The 26,294-nt window shown below is 36.3% G+C and overlaps 2 protein-coding genes across 4 annotated transcripts in view; both read left to right on the forward strand.

Moving 5' to 3' along the window:
• The window catches only part of nmu (neuromedin U), an 8,712-nt gene extending 1,912 nt beyond the window's left edge, over positions 1-6,800 (forward strand). The window contains exons 2-11 of one of the 3 annotated variants that reach the window (XM_036211690.1): positions 2,061-2,132; positions 2,468-2,776; positions 3,208-3,263; positions 3,337-3,384; positions 3,480-3,533; positions 3,669-3,698; positions 5,581-5,624; positions 6,144-6,197; positions 6,277-6,319; positions 6,548-6,800. In XM_036211690.1, the coding sequence (XP_036067583.1) occupies positions 2,656-2,776; positions 3,208-3,263; positions 3,337-3,384; positions 3,480-3,533; positions 3,669-3,698; positions 5,581-5,624; positions 6,144-6,197; positions 6,277-6,301 (432 nt within the window). In that variant the 5' untranslated portion in view covers positions 2,061-2,132; positions 2,468-2,655 and the 3' untranslated portion in view covers positions 6,302-6,319; positions 6,548-6,800. Of the gene's footprint in view, positions 1-2,060; positions 2,133-2,288; positions 2,777-3,207; positions 3,264-3,336; positions 3,385-3,479; positions 3,534-3,668; positions 3,699-5,549; positions 5,625-6,143; positions 6,198-6,276; positions 6,320-6,547 lie in introns of those variants that run through there. The other 2 variants (XM_036211689.1, XM_024259057.2) reach the window with 2 other exon arrangements.
• A 485-nt stretch (positions 6,801-7,285) lies between these two features.
• Positions 7,286-26,294, forward strand: part of LOC112136976 (circadian locomoter output cycles protein kaput) — a 32,244-nt gene continuing 13,235 nt past the window's right edge. The window contains exons 1-11 of the mRNA XM_024259056.2: positions 7,286-7,953; positions 12,381-12,453; positions 19,990-20,206; positions 20,289-20,380; positions 20,738-20,797; positions 22,820-22,968; positions 23,046-23,137; positions 23,218-23,307; positions 23,412-23,532; positions 25,729-25,842; positions 25,921-26,039. Of these exons, the coding sequence (XP_024114824.1) occupies positions 20,361-20,380; positions 20,738-20,797; positions 22,820-22,968; positions 23,046-23,137; positions 23,218-23,307; positions 23,412-23,532; positions 25,729-25,842; positions 25,921-26,039 (765 nt within the window). The 5' untranslated portion in view covers positions 7,286-7,953; positions 12,381-12,453; positions 19,990-20,206; positions 20,289-20,360. The remainder of the gene's footprint in view (positions 7,954-12,380; positions 12,454-19,989; positions 20,207-20,288; positions 20,381-20,737; positions 20,798-22,819; positions 22,969-23,045; positions 23,138-23,217; positions 23,308-23,411; positions 23,533-25,728; positions 25,843-25,920; positions 26,040-26,294) is intronic.

A 26,294-nucleotide genomic window follows, 5' to 3' on the forward strand; every position in this document is an offset into this window, starting at 1 on the left:
TATACCTGATTTCCAGTACCATTATTACTTTTTTGGGCAGTCTTTCTGAAATGTCAACTTAAGCTGGGTCCTCTCTGAATTTCTTATAGACCCAGTCCAATAAAAATGATACTATGGTGTTTTTAACATGTATAAAGAAAATTAAGATTTTTGATTAGTTATTTACTCAAATTGAGGTGAATCAGGAAAAGACTTAACTGCCTTTTGATAAAACTTGTGATTGTTAAATATATACTACAATCGGCAGACCACAGTCTTCCTGCTCCGCTCCATTCAGAGGCAGACAATAGATCCATGAACGTCTTTGTTTTCCTTGTCTGAGCTGGAATCTGTACAGCTGGATAACTCTGATTTCCTCATCATTTTTGTTGCACCGGTAATGTTAGCTTGGGGTTGTGAGGGGCTGTAAGGTAGAGAGAGAGAGTGCAAACAAAAGGATGATGGGAAATGAGAGCAGAGTTACTCCACGGCAAGAGTCCTGCCCACAACTCAGATGAATTTCTAATGAAGTCCTGCCGCTATGCAGAAACTATGTCTTAGAAAACGACACTGGTATTTATTGTTTTTGGCTAAAAACAGCATATTAATAATCAATAGATCTCTGAGAATGCTTTAACTGTAGGTCAAACGAAGACTGGAGTGGGACTTTAATCAGTCATACCTGATGATCAGCTGAAGTCTATCTTCTAAGCTGTTGGTGGTCTTCATCTAAGAAAGCAGAAAGGCCCTTAATGAAACGAAAACAGGATATGACTCTTTATGAGTACACCGGTAAGACTGATTAAAACAAAGTATTGGAAGAAAGACAAACCTCCTTACATTGTGATCTACTTTAATTATTGCTAACATATCACATTCCATTAGCAGCTTAAATTACATAGAAGTGTGGCTCATGTATGAAATAATACTTTCCATTGCATCAGATCTGTGTGGTGTTTCTGATGATCTATACAGATTCAATAAGGTTCAGTTTCAAGTGAAGACACTCCGACTACACAACTGCAAACACACATACGCACAGACCGTCTGTGCCCTAATATATAGAAATGATCATTTATTGAGTATCATTTGATGCATTTAAATTGGTGTGTTTATTTGTTACAATGTTTCGATGACAATGTCATCATTTTTTAGAACAAAAAGTATGTCACTGTATTTAGTGTTCTAGCTTATTTACTCACCTCTTTTAGTCGAACTAAGAGAAAAAAATCTTTAGAGAGGGAATTATTTTGTTTAGGAAATGAATAGAAAAACAATATTTATTTCAATATAACCACAGTCATGTTGTTATATTGATTATATGACATTTATTATATTATATTGCAGTAGCAATCACTGGTATTTGTGTGAAAACTTCAAAGCATTAACACAACTGGGATGCTCCTGCTCCTTTCCACTTTTGGCAAAATTTGACATTTATCTAGTTTTTTGGCTAATTTGGAATTTTGCTAATTTGTTAGCATTATGCTAGCTTTTTTATGGCAAAAACTGACATTTTTGTAGTTTTTTGGTTAATTTGAAGTTTTGCTAATATGTTAGCATAATGCTAGCTTATGTGGCAAAATTAAACTTTTTTTTTCAGTGTTTTGCCTAATTTAGAATTTTACTGATTTGTTAGCATTATGCTAACTATTTTATGGCAAAATTAGAAGTTTTTCTAGTTTTCTAGCTAATTTGAAATTTAGCTAATATGTTAGCATAATGCTGTCTTTTTTGACCAAATTAGACATTATTTAAGTTTTTTGGCTAATTTGGAATTTAGTGAATATGTTAGCAAATACTAGCTTTTTTGGCAAAATTTGACATTTTTCTAGTTTTTTGGCTGATTTGGAATTTAGCTAATATGTTAGCATTATGCTAGCTATAGACCTATTTCTAGGTCTTTTTTGACAGTTGTTTAATAAAAGCTATAGCAGTGACACACAATTTGATTTAAACTTTGTCGAGACTCATAATATCACATTTGAATTAGATATATTAGATATTATAACATCTGTAAAAAATAAATGGTCTGACAGCAGTTTAAAGAATGTTTGTTTACTTGTCCTCTTCTTTTTCAGTTATATCCAAAAATACAACCACAAGAAGACAATAATATACAGATTTAAGGGTATTTACCTCATAAATGAAAGGTGAGTAAACAAACTCTAATATGCTGTAAATGCACATAGTTTAAAAAGCCTAAAAGTACTAGCAAAATTTGACAAAACAGCGTTAACAGATTACAAAAACTTGATTTTCTTTTATTATTTTATTCACGCCATACTTGGTTTTCCAAACATGAAAAACAAAAAGATGAATGGGGAAAGTGCGGAAGCTGGTTGTTCTCAGAGTGCTGCAGAGAGAAGCGCGTGACAGCGGAGAGAACTGCAGCCTCGAGGGACAAACAACCCGGAAAAGTTTGGAGATGAAAACACCGCGAACTTCCAGTTTTAGGAAGATTGTGTTTTTATTGTCTCTCCCGCAGTTGAAACTATCACCTGTTGCTCCGCCAAACTTCCACGCGCATGACGCAGCCACGCGCCGCTGCGGTGGGTGTGTGGCGCGAGCCTTCATCCTTCTCTGACGTGAGACAGAAACTGTCAGGAGAGCTCGGAGTTTAAAAAAAGAAGGAGGGAAGCCATAGAAGACGTGAAAGAAGAGTCAGAGAGGGACATGAAGACCTGCCACCGCCAGCCTGCGCAGCGTGGAGCCCCCAGCAGCAGCATGAGCCCCCCCAGCACGGCCAGCATCACTGTCGCTGCCCTCCTCGTCCTCTCCATCCCAGCCTGCACGGGTACCCCTCCATCCATCCATCCATCCATCCATCCATCCATCCATCCATCCATCCATCCATCCATCCATCCATCCATCCATCATCTATCTATCTATCTATCTATCTATCTATCTATCTATCTATCTATCTATCTATCTATCTATCTATCTATCTATCTATCTATCTCTTCTTCATAAAGTTGTTGTGACTGAGAGGATGTTGGATGAAGGATGACGGCTCGTCACCCTCTCCTGTCAGTCATCTTTCCTTTTGTCTGGATGTTTTAGGATCAGAGGTCGTCACATAGACAGACGGAGTTGTTAGTCTGTTGTTTGAAAGATGTTGGTGTGATCGTGCTGAACCACGATGCTCAGCATCCTCCTCTTCTGATGATGATGGGAGCACCACGCCACTGTTGGATAGAAACACTGACATATTCTCTTCCTGTAAAGGTGCTCCGGCAGACTTTCCGCTGGCTCCGACAGATCCGAGGCAGCTGCTCCGCCAGGTAACTCGTTGTTTTCTCCGCCTGCGTCCTTGTTTGTGCTCTTTTGCATCCCATCTTCTCCGGTGCTCTACAGATAGATGCTGTGTGCACGTCCTACCTTCATACAGACCTGAAGTTCTGGGTGAGTGAAAGGAAAGCACTTTCTTCACGTTCAGTTGTGTCGTTTTGGGTCCATAAACTGACACACGCAGCTTTTGTAATGATGTTTTTTTGCAGGCGTCGGATCTCATAGGAGAACTCTGTGTGATGATGCTGGTTCAGAACTCAAAGGTGCCAAATGTTTGCTTCTTTGTAGCTCACATGTTGAAATAGCAGAAGGTTTTCATATGAATGGGAGTAAATGTCTCAAAGAAATGACGTGAATTAATCCCACAATAATTGATTAACAGTTTATATATATTTCAGGAGCGTAGAGTGGAAGAAGACACTAAAAGGGTGAGTGTGTCTCCTGTCAGTTTCATGAATAAAGTGATGTGCATGTATGTGAGGAGTACTGCGGTTTGATGTCCTGCACTGTAGTTTTGATTCTTTTACTACAGACCACATGCTGTTTTAAAACACAAAGCTTAACCCCTTAACGCCTGAATTTATTCCCAGCTATGAAAAAAAGACGTTTTTGCTTTGAAGTAAATGCTAAATTTAGGTCATTTTATCGCTAATTTGGTTTGTTGCATATTTGAGACAACAGGAATTAAGGAGTTTGTCTCAAACCGTTGATGCATGAAGACATAAAATAACTGAACGCACGCAAATACTTTCCAATGTAATTAGTAGAATATGACACTTTGACGCGTCTCCTCTGTGTCCTGCAGCATGTTTTGTATGGAGACAGCAGAAACAGTATTTACAAATCCTTTCAAACAAAAGTAAAAAATGAAGAAAATAAATCACATAAAAGGTACAAATAGGATCAATTAGTCGATTTTTTATAATAGATTACTTAAACAGTGAGATCAAGCACAAAGTACACACCAAAACATAAAAAGTGATAGAAATTTTCCATTAAATTAACAATTTTGATGTGATTTAAACAAATGTTGAAGTTGAAGCACTTTATGCAAAAAAAATAAATAAAAAAATGTTTGATCAACACTTTATAGAGTTAAATTTAATTTCCAAAATTATGTTGACTTTATGAGCTCAGAGGCGTTGTGGTAGAGTGTCCGCCCTGAGACTGGAAGGTCGTGAGTTCAATTCCAGCCCGACTCTAAAAATGGGACCCAGTGAATCCCTGCTTAACATTCAGCATTAAGGGGTTGGATTGGACCAGGGGTCTGCAGCTCCAGATCCACATGTGTCTCTTTTATCTCTCCATTGAGGCTCCTTGGACAAACATAAAATAATTCATAGAGACTGCTGACCCAGACATGTCGACCGTCAGAGTCAGCAGCTCCTGATAATGACTGTCTAACCAAAACTACCTAAAGAAAACAAATAAACAAAGCCTGAAAACTAAGACTACCAAGATCCAAACTAAAATAACAAAACCCAGCAGTTGAAGACTGCTGAGGACAAAGAGGGGAAAAGAACAAAAAATAAATAAAAGAAATATAAAATATAACATTTTTAAAGTAAGGATAACTTAATTAGCATTTATTTAATTTAGATTATCTACATTTATAAATTGATACACTATGTAGGTCGCGCAGCCCGATGCGTGACAACAAATGGGACTTTAATGTTAATAATATTCTTAATATGCATTATTGTTGTTGAATATTTTTTATTGAACAAATAATTAGATGATAACAAATTAACAAAGTAAATGTTAAATGTTAACTACAAATGGTATCAAAAAAGTACATTTTTAATTGTTAAAATTTATTAAGTTATAATTTGACTGTTGCTTTATTTTCATTTTTTACTTTTCTCCATTTAAGCAGTGCAAAAATAATAAATAAATTAAAAAAGCGAACAAATTCCCCTTTAAAAAACATAAAAAAAATGTAAAATTCTAATTTTATTTACAAATCTATCAATAAATCTGTGTACATTTATGTGATTATCAATACTGAATGGTTGTTAAATAGGCTTTGTTTATTGCTTTTTAGCAATTTGACCGAATCTGCTTTTCATATTCTCTACTTTTAGAAAGAAAAAAACCCACAAACAGTATTTTAAAATATTAAAAGGTAAACTTTTGTGGAGTAGACAGATTCTGCCTCTTTACTTGCTTGAATTTCTCATTTGTTTAGTGAAGGAAGCTGATATAATTTGTTGGAATGTGTCCTTTCTCTGTTCCTGCTGCTAACATTTTCTTTTGCTCTTTTTCGGTGTGTTCGTCAGACCTCTGAGTTACATCCTCTTCTGTATTTAGTGTCCCAACTCCACACCAGAAGGGAGAGAGAGCTCTCCATGCGCGTACGTACCGCCTGCCTTTTTGTTTTTCATTTGTTTCTTTACCAAACGCTCACATTTACTCATCGACAGAACAAAATTAAAGACCTTTTTTTCTCATTTAAATGCAAACAATTCTTTGGGTTTTTTAAAAATACATTAAAAAGTTGTATTCTGGGATCTTATGTGATCTTATGTGCTAAAGTACAACATCAGAAGAAACATGAGCCGTACAAAATTCCTCTTGTCATTTGCCGCACATGTTGGCTCCGTCGTATGTTTGTTTCCGTCTGCAGTGGGTTTGAACGCATGTTCCTGTCCTCACCTTCCACGTCACTAATGTGCAACAAGCTCTAGCTACATTAGCTGTTCTTTCCTAAGCTGGGAATAATTATGGTCTAAAATTGGTGCAGCCTGAAGTCAAACTATCAGGCAAAGTGGATACATAGGAACGGTGTGCAGGAAATGTTTGTTCTGGAGAATCCATAAGCGAGCGTTTGCTGGTGAAGCAGTTCTCATCTGTGTTCATCTGTGTCCACTCAGGCTGAACTCCAGGGGCCCGGGGGAATTGAGAGCAGAGGCTACTTTTTATACCGGGTATGTTTGCCAAGAAATAGAAAGAATTAAAAGCTTTTAACCATGTAAATATCTAATCACATAATGTTTACACTTGCAGCCACGAAATGGACGAAGATCTTTAGAATATGAATGAAGAAAAGGTAACTTTAGTTTTAATTTTATTACGTTTTTTTCTACTTAATTAAAGCAAGAAGTTCACATTTTTTGAATTATTACAGTTTAATGGAGGAGCCTTAAATAATAATTATTTCAGAATTTCAAACCGTACCTTTGCTTTTGACATTTTATGTGTTTATAGGTTTTTATCAATTTTATGCATAATTTTCCTGCAGCGCCACATTTTACTCTCTCTTTACTCTGCTCTTTAGCCCCAACCCACGTGCAGGAAGATGACCCTGAGACCTGAACCCCAGCAGCATGCCAATCCAGACTCCAACCACAGCCTTCTGCCACTGCTGTACAGTGATGTTTGAATGTGCAATATCAAAATGAACTAAAGTACCACTTGTTTGTTCAGATTTCTTTTTTGTGTGTGTGTGTTGTGCGTGGGTCATTTGCATTAAAAAAGCTACAAATTAAACATGTGTAGTTTGATTACTTTGCAACCTTGAGAGCACTTGAAACATGGATTTTTTAAAATGTTAAATAAACTCCAAAGATTCATGTTTTTATCAACACATTGTAAATGATCTCATAACATGATCAACATGTTTAAATTTAATAAAGGAAGAAGTGATTGTAAATAAAAAGGGTTTTAGTGGATTAAATACAAAACATCTCTTAATTTGACAATTTAATCACAAAACAAAAATCATTTCATTTTGCATGTTTATGTAATACCGAACAAGAACAGCAGAGGGCGCCACTATCCATGGTTTCATTCTTGGATTTGGAATAATGTTCTGGTACTTTTTTACTCGCCACCATAGAGTTTAACAGATAAAAAATAGTTTAGGAAATTCGACAGAAGCTCTTAAAACTACAGCTTTATTTGATGTCATAAGCAAAGGTGTGTTGGTTTTAAATTGTACTCTTTTTCCAGATCTTATCTTATGATTGTGACTTAAGTTGTTGCATTTATTTATTTGTAACCTGATGTTTTAATCCGAGTACCAGGAGCCTTGAGTATTTCTATGAACACATGAAATGTTCCTGTTTAAAATTCAGTTTCTACCATAGACAGTCTAACTAGAACTCAATGGTTTCTACTGAACTCTATTCTCGGCACACTTCAGTTGGGAAACAGCGCCACAGTGGCCAGAGCGTGTACTGCAGTTTTCTCCTTAGGTTTGTTGCCATGGTGATGGTACCACGCTGGAGTTGGGAAAATCAAATGATGGTCTTGGAAAAAAATAAAAAAATAAAAGTTGGCTTAGTAATTGGAAAGTACGATTTTTTTTTTTTTTTTTTTTACTAACAATCAAATATGATAAAGTTTAGTCTAATGTAAAACTTAAAAAAAGTTTTAAATGTTGTGGCACATGTTTAGTTGGAGAGAAAACAGGCTTTGTGCGTGTCTGCACTAGTTTAGCTTCGTTAATATGAACAAATAATGACTAATAAAGGGGGGAGATTAATAATAAAAAGTGTAGGAAATCGTGGATGTATAAACCAAAGCTCTAGGAACCCGCCGCCTGTTTTTTATCTGGAGTGCAGGCCTGCTTTGGCTCCAGTTTCAACTCGAGTCGCTCTGGCTTTTCGGCGCTGCGCAGTGGACTGTCAGTGGCGCCGCTCGCTGCGGGAATATCCCAGCGAAACAGGGGACTGCTCGGAGGTAAGAGTGTCGTCTCTGTCTGTGTTTTTGTTGCTTTTACCAGCGGGGTCTGGAGTGTGCTGTTGTCAGTCATGAATGTGCGGAATGAGGAGTTTTGTGACAGAAGGCCCGGTGACCCACATTCTTATCTAAGGCAGTCTGTTAGCCTGCTAGCTGAGGCTAAAACTGGGTTAACGCTCCGCGCGGACAATAACTCATCACCGAGAGGCTACATCACACCGTAAAACATTTGTTTGTCAGAAAAACTTTAGTTGCGACTGTTTTTCTTCAGCTGCGGGCTTTTTGTTTATGGCGAAATGCTTTTAAAGACTGTAAACCGTGAAACTACCGCTGTTGTTTTGACGTTAGCATTCCAGCTAGCCGGCGGAGCCTCGCGGCGTTGGTTTCCCGGTTTGCCGGCCGGCCGGCAGGAAGGGGGATAGATGCCTTGTGGCTGGATTTTGGAGGGGAAAAACTGACCTGGGTTCAGTTTGATTTAAATGCCTGACATTCGTGTCATGCCAAGAAAATAGTAGCTATTTATTTTATTTTAAAAAAATCTTACACGCATTTTTCCTTCTAGTTTTATTTTGAAAAATTGGACATAGGTTTCCCTAAACAATTCATTTTTGTTTTCATTAGTTCCACTGGACGTTTTTTGTTCAATTTGATTGTATTTCACATTTTAAAATAAAATCAATGAACTTTTATGTAAGTACTTTTTACATTTTTTGTCACATTTTGGTGTCATTCGCATTAAAACATGTAATAGGTGCTTAAAGTTCTTAATTAGGTTCATGTTTTATGTAAATTGTGAATTTTAATTCTAAAAAAGTGCATCAACACATTAGGAAGTACTACAAATGAGTTTAAATTTGGAAGTATATAATGAATACATTAGAGACTTAATATTTTTCCAGAAATATATATTTTTTCTTGTTTATCTAGATTTAATTGTTGGTAATCAACTTTTTTTTTTTGTTTTTTTGCACCAGTGTTCTGTTTTTATCTAGAATTATTGACGCTAACCTTGTTGGTCAGAATTTGTAGAGCTTTTTAAAGCTTTTTATCATGCTGCCTAACTAAATAGAAGAGTATAATTAGAATGATACTTTGACCTTGTTCACATGATCCTAGTTTTGACATGGAAAAGGTAATGTGATAAGTAATAGGGTCAGTAGGGAGGCACAAACTACAGGTCACTTGAAGGCTTTGGCACCTTTACATTGTTTCTCTATTGAATTAGTGATGGTTTACACTTTAAAATGTGAACAGTTACCTGTAAAATGCCAGTCACAAGCTCTCAAAATATTAATTCACTATGGAAAGGGCTGCATTTAGGGGAGGAAAGTTGAATATCTGTCAATATGAACATGGAAAAGAGCATGTATAAAACAATTTTAAGTTTAAAACAGAATTTCTGAGTATTTTTTTATTCAAATTGTGATGAATCAGGATCAGATAAAAACCAGCTTTTTAAAAAAGCTCTGAGGTGACGCAACAAGTGAAATGGGCGGAACACAAGCTTCCTGCTCCGCTCCATTCTGACACATCCACTTGCAGACAAATCCTGTCTGAGCTGAAATCCATGGAGCCCATTTGGGGCCATAAATATTTGAAACCCAAATAAAACATTTTGAAAAAAGTTTTGGTGTTTGGCCTAAAAAAGTGTAAAATGTCCAAAACTTTTTGCTACTCTAAAATAAACATCATTATTTTCAGCTTCAAATGTTGTTTTTTAGGTTTAAAAACTCAAAATTTCAATTTCAAAACTTTTCTTTTTCAGTTTCTAGTGTTTTTTTTCGCTTTCAAATCTGAAAATTTCAGTTTCAAAACTTTTGGTCCAATAGGGGCGGGGCTTTCCTATTTTCATATTTACTGGTTGTTTAAGTGTATTTTGTAGATATCATCTTTCAGATTGTGCTAGAAAGCAACAGATAATGTGTTGCTCTTAGTTTGTAGTAATCAAGTGATACAAACCTTGGGTTTAGTTTGCCAGGCAGAGGAATATCAATAAAAACCACACCAACAATTGAATAAAATATATATTTTTAAGACATAATAAAACCATTTACATGATTAGTATTGTGTTTGTCATGCCATGACTTGTCATGTTTTAGGTATAGCTGGCAAAAGAAAAAAAAATAAAATTCCTTATACTCATTCTATCTGCATGTCTTAAAAATCTATTTTTTTGAGAATCTGATTTTTGTTATTATATTCGATATGTACATAACATTGGATTTTCCTCCGCACTGACCTCAAGCACTCAGGAAATTTTTCTGAGAGTTTTATTAGCAGCAGAAAATTCCTCTTGCCACACAGCATTGTTTTTGTAAAGGTGTCCTTTCTCCAGGGGCAAAAGGGACTTTCCTTTGCTCTTGAAAACATCTGTCAGACTCACAAACTTCGTCTCATTTTCACATTTTTTACCCCGCAGAAATGACTTCTGTCTCCTCACTTCTTTTAAGTTTCTTGCTCTGTTTAAAGGTAAGATGATGAGTTGAGATGAAAGACCGACAGGATTTTGTTTTGATATACTGCTGTGTTTTTAACTCTAGTTGCACAAATTGCTTTCTTTAAATTTGAGTTAATTTTATTTTAAGTTTATTTCATCGTTATCTGTGTTTGATATTTCCACACATAACCTGGGAACGGTTACAAAAACAAAAATCTGTTGATTGTTTTTCTGAAACGTTTGAACATTTTTATTAAACGTGTTTGGAGTTTATTGTTTTGATTCTGGCATATTTTCCAAAGGTTTTTGCAAATTTAGGCAAATATTGATTCATATGATATAAATAGATGACTAGTGAGTATAATCTAAATAAACACAAAATGAAAACCCATAAAAATAACAATAATACAATCAGTAACACTATATTTACATCCTACTGCATATAAATCGATCACTTTGTTTTTACATTTAAACCTAAAACAAACAATACTCAAACACGTTTTCACGTCATTATCCAACAAATTCAATTTTTTAACCCCAGAAAAGGAAATAGTCGTTTGTTTTAGTGTCATTTTTACTCTAGGTACTTTAAAGTCATAATTTCTTCAACTATTTTCTTCATTTATAACAAAATATTTTGTAAAGTACATAGTAACATACATTTTGTGGCCTTAAACATTAACAGCAGTGTCTGCAAAGTACATAAATTTTTAAATATGAGTATTCTTGACTTCAGAAATAGTTCAGAGGTGTTCTCATCATATGCATTATTCGTAATGATTTTTTTTTTCCAAAATTATTAAAGGTTTCAGGTTTGATTCATAAGAATTACCCTAGACTTCCAAACAATATGAAAAATACTGTAAAATCAAGAAGAAATACAAAATATGCTTAGCTTGGTAACTTGGCTGATATTTAACTATGTAAAAAATAGCAAGATTTTTTACTTTTTTTATTATTTATAAAAGCAATACATTGTTTCCATTTTAAATTTTCATCAACAAAAATCCCCCAAAATCTAAATTCATGAACTCTTTCTATATTAACAGTATTACATTCCAACTGAAGATTTGAAGTAGATGTTTTTGTTACTGAACAATAAAAACTTTGTTTTTTGTTTAAATTGAGAGTTTGTTTCTAACCATTTCTGAAGTAAGATCATTTATTGTTTGATATTAGAAACTAATGTATCCACGTTTTTCCCACAACAAAAAAATGGTGTTGTCTGCAAACAGAACAAATTTGCAATATTTTGGAGACATCACAAAGATCATTTATGTATAAAATAACATGTTGGTCCCAGTACTGAGCCTTGTGGAATACCACAATGTATGTTTTGGTGTTTTGATAAATTTCTTGCATATTCCACATAATGCTGATGAATTTCTAGGTAGCTATTCATGAGGTTGAAGTTTGGTCAACAGAATGTGGTTCTCAATTGTGTGAAAGGCCTTCTTTCAATCAATGAAAATACCAATTGTATGATTTGTTTTTGTCTAATTCTGTAGTAATATCTTCAGTCATTTTCAATAATGCTTATGCCGTTATCTCGAAATCCAAACTGATTGTCATTTAAAAGAGAATATTTTTCCTATTTAACTTTTTGTCAAAAAGTTTCCCAAATTTTTAGAAAACTGAGAGATTAAGGAAATGGGGCTATAATTATTAATGCTGTGCTTGTCTCCAGATTCGAGTAAGCGTACTATTTTTGGCTATAGTTGTGGATCGTTCACACTAAAGCGGCCCGCTCTTCCATTGATCTGTTTGTTGTCATTCATGAGGTGGGGAAAATTTCCCAAGTTAGTTAAGGCAGTTTTAGGAAGGCTTCAAATATTTGAAAAATGAGCTTTCAAGTACATAAGAATGAGCATCCTCGGGGCTGCACAGGTGTTTCTACACACACACTGACCCACAAGTTTCACTTCAGATTGGGTTATGTGCCTCTGCTCTGGTTTTTGGTCCTCAGTGGAGCTGTGTTTCTGTTCTGCAGGTGAAGACTGGAGTGCAGATTTCTCTGGATGTAGATGAGAGTCGGCCTGTTAATATTCCCTCAAAAACAGGAGGTAAGATTTCTGCATTGAACTTTTATAGCAATGCTTTTATTTTGAAGTTTTGAATTTCCAGATAGATTTTTAGAGTTCTGTTTCATAGCTTTTTTTTAACAGTTTTGTTCATGTTTTTCCTGTTGCTGTGAAGGTGAGTACAGCTGAGAGGAATCTTCAGACGTATCAGATTCAGATAATATTCCTTGTTTGTTCAGATTTTCATGACCATCAGAAGAAGGAAGTTTATGGAAAATAATGTTTTATTTAAATTATTACTGAGTTGTTTGATCTGAAACGCAGTTCTACCTATATTTACCTGAACTCATGCCATTACATGGTTTGTTGTGCTTAATATAAAACATGACATCTTCATCATAGCCTTAATATACCTTTAATTCATTGTGTTTGGAATTAAAAAATCAAAAGTGTGTCTTTAAAACTGTGAATCGTATCAAATCCTGGCTTGACTGAATCCTTACATCACTACATCATAGTACATGTTATGTTATATTTTTTTGTCCAAAAAAAAGGGAAACGGCATTCAAATGTGCACCTTTATGTCTATGATTAACCTGTACACTTCTGTGTCTGCTTTTAGAGCAATTTTAGCTGTTTTTAATGAAATGGTGGCGTGTTATCGTGTAAAAATGGCGACTGAATTAACTCCATTTGGTTGGAGTTTCTTTTTTTTTTTAAATGTTGAACAGAAACAGAAGATGCTTTCTAAAATGTCTTGAATTGTACAGACATTATTGTGTTTAAAAAAACAACAGAAACAGAACACGTGACCGCCGTGCTCCATCCATGTCTCGATGTCTCTACCCGATCCTCATTTTTTTTCTTTTTTTCAAAAATGTCAGATTTTTTATTTTTATCTTCACACTAAATATGTGTAATAAAGTATGTATTCGTCATTAAAATATTTTTTAGGTTTGGGAATTGATTAAAAAAAATTAACTGATTAATCGCAAATGTGAAAAAGATCGCGATTAATCGCAATTATTATTTTTTTGTTAAATAATTTACCAGCCACTTATTATCTCCAAATAATCACAATATGAGATCACATGCAAAATTGTACATTTAAAAAGATTATTTTAACCCCTTCGGAATCTAGGGGCTAAAACTCAGTTTTTGTCTACTTTGGTTGCTTATTTGGTATAATTTTAATAATCACCACCGTACCTATGTAATACTGCCTGTATTTTGTGATTTCTCCATGTTATAATTGCACACTAGTTATAAAATTATGTAAAAACAGAAAATTCAGTCTGGAAAAATGGGATTCATTTAGCTGTGGAAACCTCAAAAATGTTATAACATAGACTGAAAGTTTTAGTTGTAATTTTATAAAAACAACAAGAATAACATTTTCCAGCAAAACCAATCAACATGTTTTTGAATGAAAATACAACAAAATCACAGATTCCTTTGGGTCACATATATTTCTGTTGATAGAAGAACATCACAGACCTCACAGCTCCATGATGTGATCTTTCTTATGTGGCTTCAGTCTGGCTGTGTGGATTCAGCTATACCATAGGATAGGATTTTACTGGAATTCTGTTTTTTAAAGCTTTTTATCTCATAAATTTTCTTTATTGTGTTTGGGGAAAAAATAATGAAACATTTTTTTTGGGGGAGAAGTTTGATTCAGCTGGATTCCACGTCAGCCTGACTGGAATCTACACAGGTGGGGGCGTGTCTGTCCATTCTGAACTGCTCACCTTCTGCGACGTTGGTGGGCGGGACTGTTGTGGAGAACCACAGAGTTTCCGCAAGTTTTAGACTATGCTGGTGCTTCTTGTTGTAGAACATTCATGTTGGTTCCCATCCCAAAATAAAATAATGGTCGGTTTCCTCTTTGGATTTCTCATAGCAGACAACTCCGCTAGGCTCCGCCCCTCATAGCAGGGCATTACAGACCTTTGTTCTCCGCCTTATTTATTAAAATAAAAGATCACTTTGTCCAAAAACTACAAATAAATGCCATATTATCTCTTTAATGTAATAAAATTTCCATCACAGGATGTAAAAAAAGTTTAAGTTTATTTTAGATGGAGTTTTATTACGCTGATCTCACAGCTGCACAGCAGGACGACTGAGGGGGTTAGTAAATATTAACGTGTCAATTATGATTCATTAATCACGCGTTTTAACGCGTCAACTTTCACACATATTTTAAAAACATAAATAATTTTACTTTTTAAAAAAACAACTTTATTCATAAAAACATATACAGCATTGTGTAGAACAAGTGTGAATGCCAAAGGGGATGAAAGAAAAAAAAATACCAATGTAAACGGACCTTGGTGTATAAACATCAAAAAAAAAAATGTATGAGCTACAGAATTTATTAAAAAAATTAACCTTCACCAGAATTGTATTTGTTGTAATTGCCTAATGTGTTTTAATTTGTTTGATTTTGGTTGGAGCGAGAAGCAAACCATTTTCTATGCGCGACATCACATTCACTCGGTCCAGTTCTCATACAGTCAATGGCAATATCTAAACAACAATTCTTCCAATATGTGTGTTTTTTTAATTTTTTTTATTGTTTTTCACTGTTAAATTGTTTTTCAAAGTTAACAAAAGTTTTGTTAACTTCCCACTGCAGGCAAACTAAGCCAACGGGCTGAATAGATAATCATAAACTTATGGACCAGAAATGCCATGGAAAACAATTGAAAAAAAAACGTTGAAAACTTTAACAACAGAATCTTTCAAATATAAAAAAAAATGTAATTATAAAATTAAGCTAGTTGAAAATTAGCTTTTTTTTACTCTAGCTTTTATAACTTTTATAAAACTGAGATGCTCTTCCATATATGTGACACATTAAGCTTCAAGAGAGGACGGATGTTGCTGAGTACCAGCAGAAAACTGCTTGTTTGTCTCATTACGAGTGAAATGTTTAGATAGATTACCTCTTTCTTCATGTTGAAGATGGATTTTTAGGTCTTAAATCCGTTTATTGTCAAGAGTTTATTGTAAAATGAGCATGTAAGAAAAGATCAAAGAAACCAGGATCCTTAAATGCATGCGGTGTTGGGCTGACGCTCTCTGTAGAGGTCTGGTTTGTAAGACGCCCACCAGCCTTTGCAGCCTGAACCTTCCTGTGCGTTTGCTGTGGAGTGAAAACACAACAAAGACTCCTTTTGTGCAGCCGGGTGTGTGGACAAATGTGCAGGAAGTGGAAGGGCAGCTGTCTGCCCAGTGTTGAGAGGTTCAGGTGTTTAGCAGTATGGGGGCTCTGGTGAGTGTTTTTTTATTGATGCAGCACCAAACAACATGACCTTTATTGATACTGTCTTCGAAAACCATGTATTTGATCACCATGTGAGCAATATTTGGATGCAGTAAAGATGTTCAGGACTTTAAACTGCCAATCCCATGATGCCACAAACTGTGTTTTGTTATGTTATGTTTGTTCAGCCTGCAGTGCTAATAACATAGGGTTGGGTATTGGTTATAATTTCCAGAAACGATTCAACTTGCAAAAGCCTGGATCGATTCGATTCCAATTTTTTTTTTTTAATTCTTCAGTTCAGTTCAATCGTGAGTTTACACCTAATATTAGTTCTGCCGCAAACAATTAGTTTAATAGTCAACTAATCACAGATAATTTTTTCCGATTAGTCGATGAATCGAGTCATGGGCAAAGTGGATGTAAAGCACACATCTTAACCATGATTAGCTTCAAACTAACTATAAAAAAGAGAATTACGATGATAGTTTATGAAACCTTTAATGGCCATCATTAGTTTCTGGTATTAAAAGAAGAATATCCTTTAAAACCGGAGCTCCAGTGTTTCTGTTCTTTGATACATTGCAACTTTTCAACCGTTAACACTATAATTCCAGCAGATTCTGAAGGAATTATCGTGTTAGCGGTTAAAAGGTTACAGTATGTTAAAGATTTAGTGTTTAAGTGTCACCAACAACGCCTCAGGTGTTGAGGGTTAAATCAAATGAGTTTAGCACCTGAAACAAGGAACTATTTTTCACAAAAGAAAAGTTTTGGTCTCACTGACTCAAATATATAAAAAGTACCTTTTTTGGGGACACTCACAACTTTGTTCAAATTTACTACATTTTGACTCCATATACTGTATGTTCCAGAGCATAAGTTGCACCGGAGCGTAAGTCGCACTTTTAGGAGAAAAGTATGAGGTTTCAGAACAAATCCGCCAGGCCCAGCGTAACTTTAAAAAAAAATAGCAGAGTACTAATCTTTTGATCTGTATAAGAAAAATATCAAAGCATAAGAGGAAAACAATCATGTTGGCTTCCATGTTTGTTTTGGACAACACTTCTTCTGCCACTGTCAGTAGCAAATACTAATACTCAGATGCAGCCCCCTCTAGTGGTTGTTAGAGGAAACAACCACTGAAGGACAACTGGTGTTTACTGGGAAAACAACGAATATATGAGCCTATTTGTCGTTAAAAACATCAATAAGTCGCTCCTGAGTATAAGACGACCCCTGGATAAACTATGAAAAAACTGTGACTTATACTCCGGAAAATAATATAATATAAAGTAACAACTAGTCAAACTATTAAAATAGTTGTTGACTATTTTAATAGTTGATTAGAAGGCGTTTCAGTTTGGCCACTAGGTGCCTATCGCACTATGGAAGTACACCTAATTCCAGTAGAAGAAGAAAGTCTTCTTCACCTTTCGGCTTATCCCTTTCGGGGTCGCCACAGCGTAACAGCACCCACTGTTTTGTATCAGTGATTTGACAGAGTTTTTACGCCGGATGCCCTTCCTGACACAACCCTGTACTTGAGGGGCACAGGGACCCAGTTAGGCAGCAGCGTCAAGGGTCTTGTCTAAGGACCCAATCTGGGTGGAGATCAGTGGACAACCCTGGGAATCAAACCCAGGGCTCCTGCGTGCCAGAGTTTGTTAAATTCATGCCTGTGTGTTTATAAAGATGTTCATTTAGTCAGAAATGTATTTTAGGTCGACCGAGCGTTAGCATTAGCCGTTCTATGGAAAATTCCATTAAATGTTAGCATCAAGCAGCGTAATTTAGCTTTATGTGCTAAATCAATTTATATTTATATGAATCGATATTAGATCTGTTAAGCTTAAATCGATGCTAATCAATTAATTGATCTTATTAACCCAGCTCTATAGTGACATGGTTTCTCCATCATTTCAGTTTGTTCATCAAATGCTGTTTGAGTCGGTGTAAGTTGATGTTTACAGCATCTTAACGGTTGACTGGTATATCTCTGTGGTGGTCGGGATCGTTGAGGGTTCACAAATCCCCGGCTCTCAGGTGTCAGCGTGTGACGTAGACGATGGAGGAAGTACAATAGTTGCTATGGCACCAACATTTACCTCATGCATGTGAGGCCAGATGGTGATTCTTGAAGTTGGTGCTTAGTGTTTGAATCTCGTATCCAAGGAACTCACAGAAAAGGTCTCCAAAAAAAATAAAAATTTTCAATTTGGATTTTCTTTGAAGTTTTTGTTTTTTCTTTTATGTTTTTTGATACTAAGCGTATCTAAAGCTTTAACCTGGATTTATCATAGATTTGGTCATGGAACTTTTTTTTTAAAAGTATTTTGATCATAACACAGACTCAGACCCACTGAAAATATAAAGCATCTTCAGCCTACATGTTATTCTCTCTGTTTGGTAATAGTCTTTCTGCAGAGTTAAATGAAAGCAATAAAGCTTGGGACATTTTTTTTTCAGACCAACATCTTTGTGCTACCTGTTTATCTCGCTGCTCCAAAGCTTCATTTTATAATAAAGAAGTTTGGACATCAAAACACCCTTAAAATGACTTTATCGCTTTAAAGTTTTTTGGAGTTTTTAACATGCATGTGTGGGATTTTTCTAATAAAAGAGAGTATTTCTCCTTTTAAATCGCTGTCAATCAGACTGTCTGCAACAGTTTGATTTAAAAGGTGAAAAACTCGGAAATGCAAAAACAAAATGATTTCTTATTACATTTGTTCTCTCTCTGATCTCGGTGGTCTAATCGTTTCCACTGAATGAAAGGGGGATTATCAGTTGTGGAGAAACTGGAACGGGCTATTTTTACTCAGCATGGCGAGGCTGGTTGCTATGGTGCTGCCCATTGGCAGCGGGGCTCTGCTGGCATCTCGGTTCAGGGCGTGGCGGGTGCGTGAGGAGAGGCGCCACAGACCCGCTTCAGAGTGACTCAGAGCTCTGCTGCCATGAATGTGAGCTGCTGTGCACGCTCACGCCCACATGCAAATGTGTAATCAAAGACATTCAGCAAAGCTGTGAAAGCAAAAAAAAAAACAAAAAACTGTGATTTCTGTCTGTGATTTGACATCGTGACCTCATTTTACAACTGTGTTTTTACACAAGCCTCTAATAGTGGATTTGTGCAGTGTTATGGTAATGGCTGAAAACAAAACATCCCAAATTCCTGCTTTTTTCCACGTGTTTAGTATTCTTTCTTCAAAGATGCTTGATTAACTTCTCTTTATATGCTGTGACTTGAAACACTGACGGTTTGTGAAGTTGCTGTCCGCTCCTGAAGCATTTTGTTGTCAGAAAGCGTGCCGTGTTGCTGGCGAGGGCTGGAAGTGCTGCCTGTGGAGCTGTAATTAAGTTAGATGGGAAGTGGAGGAAAGTAGGTCATTGGGCCAGCAGGCCAGTGAGGCGCAGATGACATCACAGTTATTCAACCCCTGCCTGCCATGTTGCACAACACTTGCTCTGCACTGAAACTAGTTTTCAGCCTGTGGTTACAATTCAGATCATTCATTCAAACAGAGTCTGTTTGTGACAATTTGATTGACAGATTTAAAAGAATTAAATACTCTGAAATGTAAAAATGAAATGATTTCTTATTACATTTGTTCTCTTTCAGAAGAAAAATGCCTCGGATATCTTAAAAACTCAAAAACTGGATTTGGAGGGAGACTTTAAAGCTAACTAATGAGTGAAGATGACAAATGATTTTCTGTCACGTCTGTGAAAAACATATTGAATTCCTCCTTATATTTAAACAGTGTAGAAAGAGAGTTATATATTTAATAGTTCATTTAATGGAAATGTCAGAACAACCGAGCTGTGTTTCATTTTCTGTTTTAACTTTGTTTTATTTTGAAAGGTAATTCATGCAAATCTAGAAAACTCACTCAATACCCTTAGAAATCTTTGGTCAAATGATTCGAGTTTTATTTATTTTTATAGTAATGGGATCAAAATAACAAATTTTTATGAAAACTGTCTTACGAGGATTTTCTCAGAAATGACACAGAGGTACCAGAACCTCCCAAACAGGTTCATGGAGGAAGTAGGGCAAATATTTCTGCTATGGAGTCAGCAGACACTCACTTTGGTTTGAATCTGGGGTAAACTTTCTTTCACAAGATAACTGTTGAGTCTGGGTGCCGACTGTCTGCATCTGTGAAAGGTGGCGATCAAATAAACTTTCTTGTTCTCTAACAATAAAAACATACTACCTCCCTTTGCTGTATTGTTTAAACTTGACACAGCTTAAAGTTGGGTTTTCAAACTCAAAGGAGGATTTGTGTCATTTTCTCACACAGACTCAGATGTTGCTGCCATGTGCAATACTTGCAACCAAAGCAGGCCAAAATCCCAGCTCACTGAACACCTTCTAGAATCATCCGGCGCCCTGACTGAAGAAACACTTCGCCATTGTCCTCCGAGACTCCCGGAGGCTCACACCCAGCACAGCGCGAGTGCTCGGGGCCGGCACTCGTCCAGCAGCTCGGTCCTCCCCCAGGACCGGCTATACAGTCGGTAAGGTCAGTTCTGTCTGTCATTGCTGTACAGGAATTCTGTGAGATGACACTCACAATGCCGTTTTCCACATCCTTCAAAGGTTCAGTCACAAATGTCTACCTCACGATTAAAAGATCCTTCTCCAACTCCACAACCCTGCACACAGTAGAAAATGACCTCCAGCATCGACCTGTGAGTGAACCGTTTCAAAGGATCGCATGCTTTTGATTCCTTTTCTATCAATCAGTTAAACAGTGTTCACCTCTTAAAAGTTTTCCACCTCCAAAATCTTCCACCTGCTTTTTAAATTTGTCAACCTTTGAAAATCCATTTCGCAATGTTTTGGTGTCGTGATTGTGACATGAAAGTGTTTTTAAAACAAGCTTAAGGCTAAATATTTATGGTGTATTGTGGCAGCCCAGTCCATGCATCAATATCAGACACTTGGGCAACTTCATGAATGCTTTATTTATTTGTTTTAAGCAGAATTTCACTATTTAATGTGAAAATGACGAGTTGTTTTAAAGTTCTGGTGTGTCTGCTGTGCAGAGATGACCGCAGCATCTTTGATGAGTTTATGGAAGAAGATGAGAAGGACAGAGCCAAACGGTAAGATCCCGGTTGATTGTACTGCAACGCATTCAAGTTAAAGAAGAAACCAATTCAGAGTGAAAATACTGGTGGATTTACAGCACTGCAAACGCGTCAGAACCTTTCCATACATACCTCTGACATCTCACATAGTTTATTAGTTCTTTAAAGCTCCAAATCTTTTTAAACCACACAAAGTGAGTCACTGATTTCTCCAAATTTCATCCTAGTTTTATACAAAAGTTAGAATGCTTTGGGACACTCCAGAAGAATCATGATTCAACCTTTCAAAACACATGACTTTGACTTTTACCTCAAGGGGACCTTTTGGGGATGACATTGGGATAAATTTATCAGTTTAAAGCTTACACTGTTTGTTTCATTTTTAATAATAATAATTAGGGGTGTGCCAAAATATCGATATTGTGATATATCATGACATTTAGTCCTGCGATTGATTTTTTTTTTTAAATTTTTGTTTGAAGAAGCTGTAAAATGTTAAATTCATCATCCTTTGGTGAGACATTCTTTTAGAGGTAGATAGGGGGCGCACCAATGTGCCTGGAAGCTACTTGAATCATTTAATTTTTGTTCTGTTTACAACAATTTTGCACTAAGTAGTGTCACTGCTGTTCATGTTTACTATTGTTTACACTGAATTTTACAGAAAATTCTAATTCAATTGGTGTCAATGCTTTTCAAAGACAGTATTACTGATTTCAGCAATGTTACACAAAATAAGACACAAATTGTTTATTATGATTGTGTTCAATCTAAAAAATAAATGGGGATATATCTTCCTAAAAATATGTATGGTTCTATATAATGTGAGTTATTAGAGATTATTTTTTTAACCAATTATTGCAATATCGCGATATTGTGAGCCATATCGCGTATCGCATCGTATTGTATCTTGAGGTACCCAGTGATTCCTGGACCTGATGATAATAATGGACCTGAATTTTCTGTAGTTTTCCAGACGCTCAAAGCGCTTACAATGTGTGTCCACATACATGGTGATGGTAAGAAACTGCTGTAGCCACAGCTGTCCTGGCCACTCATTCATACCAGCTCGTCACATATTAATGTACGGTTAAGGACCTCTCCGTGTCAAAAATTGACATTTTGGGTGTCCCGAGCTCGTCATTTTTTGACATTCTGGTTGTTCCAATGAAATCAGGTCTGACCATTTTGTTAGATGTGGTAGCAGACGCAAACCTAACCTCGAGATGTGGCCGGTACTGGTACCCTATCCAGGTCCGCGTCTGGTACCCTATCCCAGTCCACGTCCAGTACCGGTACCCTATTCCAGTCCGGTACCAGTACCCTAACCCGATACCCTACCTCGGTCAGCCTCCGATACTGCGTCCAGTACCGGTACTGATTCGTATCCGATACCGGAATATGGGCCGCACCGGTACCATAGCCTTAACTCAGAACCGGTTTGTGGCCCGGAGCTGGGGAGCCTTGATTTAACTGGAACAGCCAGCATGTCAAAAAAACAGCGAGATGGAGTCTTCCAAAACCTCCATTTTTGATGCAGAGGGGTCCCTCACCAAATGTCAAAATGTGTTGACTTGGGAATGAGAATGTGTTGGCCCCGGGGCAGACTGACAGAGCTACAGCCCCTCTGACCATCACCGGGACATGTGTACGCATTCACACCTCAGTGACTGAGAGGGTAAAGTGTCTTGCACAAGGACATGACTGTAGGCTGGAGGAGCGGGGATCGAACTGTTGAAATTTCAATCATTGGCCGACCTGCTCATCCACCTGAGCCACTGCCGCCCTACAATCTGTGGTTTAGCAAACATGCTGAGTGATTACAATGCATCACTTTGTTTGGAAATAATAAAAATGAATGTGTTCTTAATAATGTGACTCTGTTGGATTGTTTGGATTGTGCATTTATACGTAAAATGTATATGTGAGTACACAAATGCTGGTGTTTTTGTTGGGATTCCAGGTTTGAAGAAAGGTCGTGTCATATGTATAGAAGTTAAAGTGTGTTTTTTTTTTTTCTTTCATCCCCTTTTACAGTAAATCCCGAAACAAGTCAGAGAAAAAGCGCAGAGACCAGTTCAATGTCCTCTTCAAGGAGCTGGGGACCATGTTGCCTGGCAACAACCGCAAAATGATCAAATCTACCATTTTGCAGAAAAGCATTGACTTCCTGCACAAACACAAAGGTAAACAGCTGCTCCAGGCATGAGGAGTGTGTTTCCTCCTTGAGGTTCATCCTTTTTCTCGTTTTGTCTTTCGTCAGAAAATGCTGCACAGTCAGAATCAGCCGAGATCAGACAAGACTGGAAACCTCCTTTTCTTAGTAATGAAGAATTCACTCAGCTCATGTTAGAGGTAAGGTGCAGTTCCTGATGGAACTTACCTGAGTTTCAGATAAGTTACCAAACTAAGCTGTAACATCCTCTTTCTTTCAGGCACTAGATGGATTTTTTCTTGCAATTATGACTGATGGGAATATAATCTATGTTTCTGAGAGCGTGATGTCCCTTTTAGAGCATTTACCTGTGAGTATGTCCATGGTATTCTCTCAACTAACAATGACTTATGTAAGCTTCTTGGCCGTAAATGTCGCCTCTGCACTTATTTCTCTTTTAATTTGTGGTTTCAGTCTGATCTTGTGGATCAGAACCTCCTAAACTTTCTGCCGGTGGGGGAGCAGTCTGACGTCTTCAAAGCTCTAACCTCTCATGGGACGGATGAACAGATACCAACACCCGACTGTCTGAAATGTACGTGGAAAAGCTGATTTGGAATAGGATATCCACACTTAGACTAATCTACAATTAAAATGGTTGACGACAAATTTATTAGTCGATTAGTCGTTACTTTATATCATATGGAGTCAGAGTGTTGTAAAGTTGAACAAAGTTGTGTGCGTTCAGCACCAAAAAATGCACTTTTTAAAATTTTTTTTAATTCAGTGAAAGCAAAACTTTATCTTTTGTGAAGAATAATTCCTCCTTTCAGATGGCGACCTCATTAGAGAGATAAGGAATATACTTTCCATCAAACTCATTTTGAAAGGTGACCTTTGACCCTATATACCAGGAGTGTCAAACTCAATCGCACAGGGGGCCAAAATCCAAAACACTCTTAGGCCGGGGGCCGAACAAGATAAACATTTATTGAACACATTAACTACATTTTTAAAACTTTAAGACCATAACTTTTTAACATAATTATGAACTAGATATATATCATTCCCTTCAATAATGCTAGTGCGAATGCTCTAAGCTGAATTTGGCCGCTGAAGATGCTAGTGCTGATAGCTGAAGATGATAGCTGAAAACACTGAAGCTAATAGACAGCTAGAATATTAGCTAAATACCAAATTCGCCTGAAAAGTTAAAAAAAAAAACTAGGTTAGCCAAAACAGCTAGCATGCGGCTGAAAAAATAGCTAAACTTAAAAACGGCCTCAAAAGCTAAAAGAAAAAGACTAGATTAGCCAAAACAGCTAGCGTAGGGGTCAACAACCTTTCTGAGACTGAGAGCTACTTCATGGGCACTGAGTCATACGATTGGCTACCAGTTTGAAATAACAAATTTGCACACTTTGCCTTTTTTTATACATGATTAATAAGGAATAATGGTACTTCTCTATGTAAAGACACTGATTTCTCACAATAATTATCAACAATGACAACAAGCTATTAAACAAATATCAATATTCAGAACTTAATTAATCTCAGTAATTGTTATATTTTCAGATGATCATTTACATCACTACATTTCATGGAAAAATGTTCAATTTTCACTATGTTGTGCCTGTTTATCAATTATGTAATGTTAAAGAAAAATCAACTCACACATTTTTAAACGAGTCTTGTCACATTTTGAACTAATGACCAAATCAGCAGCATTTTTAGCAAAATTAATGATCTTTGAACTGGAGTAGGTCAGAGGTCACCTAAACTTATCTAAAGGTCATGTATCATGGACATGTTTTTGATTTTTAAATCTATGTCAATGTAAGTGTAATTAAAAAGAAAGATCAACAGAATAAGATGTCATTTTTTTATGGAGTTCACAAGTGAGTTGTGCTATTTTTAGAGGAGACCTGCAGGCACCTTTTGTGGTCCTTGAGGGCACCAGGTTGGTGACCCCTGAGCTAGTGTGTAGCTGATATATTACCTAAACTACAAAACAACCTTGAAACCTTAAAAAAAGCCTAAATTAGCCAAAACTGTTAGCATATAGCTGAAATAGCTGAACTCCAAAATAGCCTAAAATATCTTAGTAAATACCAAAATATTCATAAAAGCTACCAGAATGCCAATTTTTATAACTTTAAAACTGTAACTTTTTTAACATAATTATGAATAATAAAAAGGCGGGAATATTATTCCAGAATAAATCAACTTAAACCTTAAATAACTTTCAATATTTGACTCTCCATAAAAATATATTTTGTCAAAATTACACAAGTTAGAAATGAGCGCAAAATAACATAAGACATTAATAACAATAAAATAAAATGATCTGGATGGCTGGATAGAATTACCCGGGCCTCGAGTTTGACACGTGCTATATACCCTTTACATATAAAATTGATGTTAAATTATTTAGTCATCTTGAGGGGAGGGGCACCTGTCAAAACGAGTTTGATGGAAAGTATATTCCTGATCTCTTTTTCATTTGATTTAATCTTGTAATGCCAGAAAACAGAAGCTCCATGATTCATTACAAGTTTAATAAACTATCATCTTGATTGTCTTTATTTTTAGTTAGTTTAGAGCTAATAATGGTCAAGATTTGTGCTTCACATCCACTTTGCATAAGAACCGATTAGTTGACTAATCGGTAAAAATAATTGATTAGTCGACTAATAAAATAATCGTTTGTGGCAACCCTAATTTGGAACTTGACTTTATCAAGCTGCTGCTTAGCATTTAAATTTTTTCTTTTTTTTCTCTCCATGACTAGCAAAAAATCACCTAGAGTTTTGCTGTCACATGCTCCGAGGGGCCGTCGATCCCAAAGAGCCCCCCATGTATGAATATGTCCGGTTCATTGGAAACTTCAAGCTCCTGAAAAATGGTAAATTCCACTAAAACACTTTTTTTTTTTTTAAGTTTCATTTTAAAAGTTGAACTTTTCTCTGTTTGTCTCCCCCAGTGCCTAACTGTACTAGAAGTAGTTTTGAGGGAGTGATCCAGCGCTCCCTTCACTCGTCTTTAGAGGGCAGAGTTTGTCTGGTTGCCACGGTGAGGCTGGCCAAACCACAGTTTATCAAGGTGAGGAGGAGAGCCCGCTTCTGGTTTTTGTTTGTCTGTTTGACCTTAATGTGCCAAGGAAGGATAATAATAGTGTTATTGGTGTAAAGACCCACTCCAATAAAAAGAGTTTTTAGTGTTTTTGACATGTTCTTGTGGCATTTTCTCATGATGGAGGAGACGTATAAAGAAAACAAAAATGACTTTTCTGAGTCTTTTTTTTATTCAAATTGTGGTGAGTCAGGAGCAGATGAAAAAATGCAGTTAAAAAAAGCT

The sequence above is a fragment of the Oryzias melastigma genome, linkage group LG4 (genome assembly GCF_002922805.2).
Source record: "Oryzias melastigma strain HK-1 linkage group LG4, ASM292280v2, whole genome shotgun sequence".
NCBI lineage: Eukaryota > Metazoa > Chordata > Actinopteri > Beloniformes > Adrianichthyidae > Oryzias > Oryzias melastigma.